The following is a 5,335-nucleotide window of genomic DNA, read 5'->3' on the forward strand; positions in this document are numbered from 1 at the left end:
CACATATCACAGTAGTTAGTATATTCAGATAGCTAGGTGAGACAACCACATATCACAGTAGTTAGTATATTCAGATAGCTAGGTGAGACAACCACATATCACAGTAGTTAGTATATTCAGATAGCTAGGTGAGACAACCACATATCACAGTCAAATATACAGAATATCATTCCAGTTAAACATGAAAAACACCTGCTCTTTCCTCGACATAGATTGATCAGGTGAAAGCTATGATTCCCTTATTGACGCGCACAGGTTTGTGTCAAGAACTACAACGCTGCTGGGTTTTTCCACACTCAACAGTTTCCCGTGTTGTATCAAGAACGGTCCACCACCCAAAGCCAACTTCACACAACTGTGGGAAGCAGTGGAGTCAACATGGGCCAACATCCCACCGTGTAGAGTCCGTACCCCGACGAATTGAGGCTGTTCTGAGGGCAATTACATATTAGGAAGGTGTTCTTAATGTTTTGTACACTCTGTGTATAGTGTTTTAGCATCTACAAATAAAACACTTTTATACACTTTATAAAATTGTTCACAAGCAATTATTTATTTATAATTATTTATTCTGTTATTTCTGATGAAAAAAAACACAAATGTGAAAAATTGGTGAATATATCATTTTCACTTTATTGACTCAAGATATTTTAGCTTTTCATAAAAATAAAAATAATAATATTTGTACAAATGTCTAAGAACATAAATCCACTTTTACATTATGGTGTATTGTGTGTAGATCAGTGACACAAAATCTCCTTTTAATAAATGTGTTAAATTCAGGCTGTAACACAACAAAGTGTGGAATAAGTCAAAGGGTATGAATAATTTCAGATGTAAACAATTCCCAGCCCTAACTAAAGTAGAGTTTTGAAACGAATCACATTTCTACAACCTGAACAGTCAATTCTCTGTTTACTCTTGTGTTGAACAATTTCAAAATACCGTTTCGTATTTCCTTCGTCCGGACTCCATAGATTATTGGATTGACACTCGCTGGTAAAACAATATACATCACTCCTAGAAAAGTATTGATATCAGTTGGAATTTGCATATTCAGATTCCGTGACAGGAAAGTAACAGTGCCAATCAAATAAAAACACATTATGACAATTAGGTGGGTGCCACACGTGTGGAACGCTTTCCATCTATCCTCCCCTGCTGCTCTACGCAACACAACGTTCAGAATCTTCATGTAGGAGAAAATAATGACGCAAATATCAATCCCCACAAAACAGATAATCACAGCCAATCCCATCGCATTATTCTTGTCCGTGTTACCACATGCTAGACTAACCAGAGCCATGTGGTCACAGTAGCAGTGGTGGATGACATTGGAACCACAGAAAGACAGAGAACCAGCGAGCGCAACTAGTACAAACATGATAGTACCACTCCTTATAACAGTGAACAGGAACAGTCTGAGAAACATGGTAGAGTTGAGGATACGAGTGTAGTGCAAAGGGTAGCAGATAGCCACATAGCGGTCCAGAGCCATGGCCAGGAGAATAGTCGACTCTACCGACGACAGGAAGTGAGTGAAAAACATCTGAGTCAAACAGCTGGCCAATGAGATGTCATTCCAGTCAAACAGAAAGCTGAGCAGCATGTTGGGGATAATGACTGTAGCCACCACTATGTCTACCGCCGCCAAACCACATATTAATATATACATGGGGCTGTGGAGGCTCTCCATAATTCTAATCACGTAGATCAACAAAGAATTTCCCACCAAGACTAAAATGTAGGTGGTGAAAAACGGTAAGGAAAGTAGTCGTCTGTACTCGTAGATCACTGGGAATCCCAAAAAGATGAACTCGTTGTGTGAAAAATTGAATCCTTGGAATTCTTCGATCATTACACTTTGAGTATTGCCAACGAATTGAGAGGAAAAACTAAAAAACACAAGGTAAAATGTCAATGTTGTCATTGACACAGTATTTTCAATACTCTATGTATGAATGGTACACAAATGTCATAATAAACCCACTTGCTGTTGTTCTGGGTTTTTCCCCCCGCTGTTGAATCATTGGTCTGTAGAGTGTAATTCGTTGTTGGTTTGTGGAGTGGAACTCTGTGTGGTCCAATAAATTGACCCACATGAGACTTTATACTCCAAACCAGACATCCCTTGAGACAAGATACTCAACCTCCCCTTCTTATATTGAGCTTTATGTACTTTATGACTGCACTGTTTTTGATGATTCATGTTTTGTTATTGTTGTCCCTTTAACCTCTCTCTGACTCCACCACTTAGTAGTGATCTTTCTTTTGTTCTACTGTATTATTGACTGTATGTTTATTTTTACTCCATGTGTAACTCTGTGTTGTTGTTTACTCCATGTGTAACTCTGTGTTGTTGTTTACTCCTTGTGTAACTCTGTGTTGTTGTTTACTCCTTGTGTAACTCTGTGTTGTTGTTTACTCCATGTGTAACTCTGTGTTGTTGTTTACTCCATGTGTAACTCTGTGTTGTTGTTTACTCCATGTGTAACTCTGTGTTGTTGTTTACTCCATGTGTAACTCTGTGTTGTTGTTTTACTCCATGTGTAACTCTGTGTTGTTGTTTACTCCATGTGTAACTCTGTGTCGTTGTATCTGTCGAACTGCTTTGCTTTATCTTGGCCAGAGGTCGCAATTGTAAATGAGAACTTGTTCTCAACTAGCCTACCTGGTTAAATAAAGGTGTTCTCAACCAGCCTACCTGGTTAAATAAAGGTGTTCTCAACTAGCCTACCTGGTTAAATAAAGGTGTTGTCAACTAGCCTACCTGGTTAATAAAGGTGTTCTCAACTAGCCTACCTGGTTAAATAAAGGTGTTCTCAACTAGCCTACCTGGTTAAATAAAGGTGTTCTCAACTAGCCTACCTGGTTAAATAAAGGTGTTCTCAACTGGCCTACCTGGTTAAATAAAGGTGTTCTCAACTAGCCTACCTGGTTAATAAAGGTGTTCTCAACTAGCCTACCTGGTTAAATAAAGGTGTTCTCAACTAGCCTACCTGGTTAAATAAAGGTGTTCTCAACTAGCCTACCTGGTTAAATAAAGGTGTTCTCAACTAGCCTACCTGGTTAAATAAAGGTGTTCTCAACTAGCCCTACCTGGTTAAATAAGGTGTTCTCAACTAGCCTACCTGGTTAAATAAAGGTTGTCTCAACTAGCCTACCTGGTTAAATAAAGGTGTTCTCAACTGGCCTACCTGGTTAAATAAAGGTGTTGTCAACTAGCCTACCTGGTTAAATAAAGGTGTTCTCAACTAGCCTACCTGGTTAAATAAAGGTGTTCTCAACTAGCCTACCTGGTTAAATAAGGTGTTCTCAACTAGCCTACCTGGTTAAATAAAGGTGTTCTCAACTAGCCTACCTGGTTAAATAAAGGTGTTCTCAACTGGCCTACCTGGTTAAATAAAGGTGTTCTCAACTGGCCTACCTGGTTAAATAAAGGTGTTCTCAACTAGCCTACCTGGTTAAATAAAGGTGTTCTCAACTAGCCTACCTGGTTAAATAAAGGTGTTCTCAACTAGCCTACCTGGTTAAATAAAGGTGTTCTCAACTAGCCTACCTGGTTAAATAAAGGTGTTCTCAACTATGTACCTGGTTAAATAAAGGTGTTCTCAACTAGCCTACCTGGTTAAATAAAGGTGTTCTCAACTAGCCTACCTGGTTAAATAAAGGTGTTCTCAACTAGCCTACCTGGTTAAATAAAGGTGTTCTCAACTGGCCTACCTGGTTAAATAAAGGTGTTGTCAACTAGCCTACCTGGTTAAATAAAGGTGTTCTCAACTAGCCTACCTGGTTAAATAAAGGTGTTCTCAACTGGCCTACCTGGTTAAATAAAGGTGTTCTCAACTAGCCTACCTGGTTAAATAAAGGTGTTCTCAACTAGCCTACCTGGTTAAATAAAGGTGTTCTCAACTAGCCTACCTGGTTAAATAAAGGTGTTCTCAACTAGCCTATCTGGTTAAATAAAGGTGTTCTCAACTAGCCTACCTGGTTAAATAACGGTGTTCTCAAACTAGCCTACCTGGTTAAATAAAGGTGTTCTCAACTGGCCTACCTGGTTAAATAAAGGTGTTCTCAACTAGCCTACCTGGTTAAATAAAGGTGTTCTCACAGCCTACCTGGTTAAATAAAGGTGTTTCTCAACAGCCTACCTGGTTAAAATAAAGGTGTTCTCAACAGCCTACCTGGTTAAATAAAGGTGTTCCCAACCAGCCTACCTGGTTAAATAAAGGTGTTCCTCAACTAGCCTACCTGGTTAAATAAAGGTTTCTCAACCAGCCTACCTGGTTAAATAAAGGTGTTCCCAACCATGCCTACCTGGTTAAATAAAGGTGTTCTCAACTAGCCTACCCTGGTTAAATAAAGGTGTTCTCAACTAGCCTACCTGGTTAAATAAAGGTGTTCTCAACAGCCTACCTGGTTAATAAAGGTGTTCTCAACGGCCTACTGGTTAAATAAAGGTGTTCTCAACTAGCCTACCTGGTTAAATAAAGGTGTTCTCAACTAGCCTACCTGGTTAAATAAAGGTTTCTCAACTAGCCTACCTGGTTAAATAAAGGTGTTCTCACTAGCCTACCTGGTTAAATAAAGGTGTTCTCAACTAGCCTACCTGGTTAAATAAAGGTGTTCTCAACTAGCCTACCTGGTTAAATAAAGGTGTTCTCAACTAGCCTACCTGGTTAAATAAAGGTGTTCTCAACTAGCCTACCTGGTTAAATAAAGGTGTTCTCAACTAGCCTACCTGGTTAAATAAGGTGTTTCTCAACTAGCCTACTGGTTAAATAAGGTGTTCTCAACTAGCCTACCTGGTTAAATAAAGGTGTTTCTCAAACTAGCCTACCTGGTTAAATAAAGGTGTTCTCAACTAGCCTACCTGGTTAAATAAAGGTGTTCTCAACTAGCCTACCTGGTTAAATAAAGGTGTTCTCAACTAGCCTACCTGGGTTAATAAAGGTGTTCTCAACTAGCCTACCTGGTTAAATAAAGGTGTTCTCAACTAGCCTACCTGGTTAAATAAAGGTGTTCTCAACTAGCCCTACCTGGTTAAATAAAGGTGTTCTCAACTAGCCTACCTGGTTAAATAAAGGTGTTCTCACTGGCCTACCTGGTTAAATAAAGGTGTTCTCAACTGGCCTACCTGGTTAATATAAAGGTGTTCTCAACTGGCCTACCTGGTAAATAAAGGTTTGTCAACTAGCCTACCTGGTTAAAAATAAAGGTGTTCTCACTAGCCCTACCCTGGTTAAATAAAGGTGTTCTCACATAGCCTAACCTGGTTAAATAAAGGGTGACTAGCCTAACTGGTTAAATAAAGGTGTTTCACTGGCCTACCTGG

The 5,335-nt window shown here is 39.4% G+C and overlaps 1 protein-coding gene across 1 annotated transcript; it reads right to left on the reverse strand.

The window, feature by feature from the left end:
- Positions 1 to 777: 777 nt before the first annotated feature.
- LOC109883078 (olfactory receptor 52K2-like) lies at positions 778 to 2,294 on the reverse strand. Its single transcript, XM_020475126.2, has one exon. It carries the CDS (start codon positions 1,928 to 1,930, stop codon positions 881 to 883), a length of 1,050 nt encoding a protein of 349 aa, XP_020330715.2. The 5' UTR covers positions 1,931 to 2,294; the 3' UTR covers positions 778 to 880.
- Positions 2,295 to 5,335: the final 3,041 nt, after the last annotated feature.

The sequence above is a fragment of the Oncorhynchus kisutch genome, linkage group LG18 (genome assembly GCF_002021735.2).
Source record: "Oncorhynchus kisutch isolate 150728-3 linkage group LG18, Okis_V2, whole genome shotgun sequence".
NCBI classification, from domain to species: Eukaryota; Metazoa; Chordata; class Actinopteri; order Salmoniformes; family Salmonidae; genus Oncorhynchus; species Oncorhynchus kisutch.

What these genes read in the sequence shown, in the direction of transcription:
- LOC109883078 (XM_020475126.2), bottom strand. Translation starts at nt 1,930, where the DNA reads ATGACAACATTGACATTTTACCTTGTGTTTTTTAGTTTTTCCTCTCAA.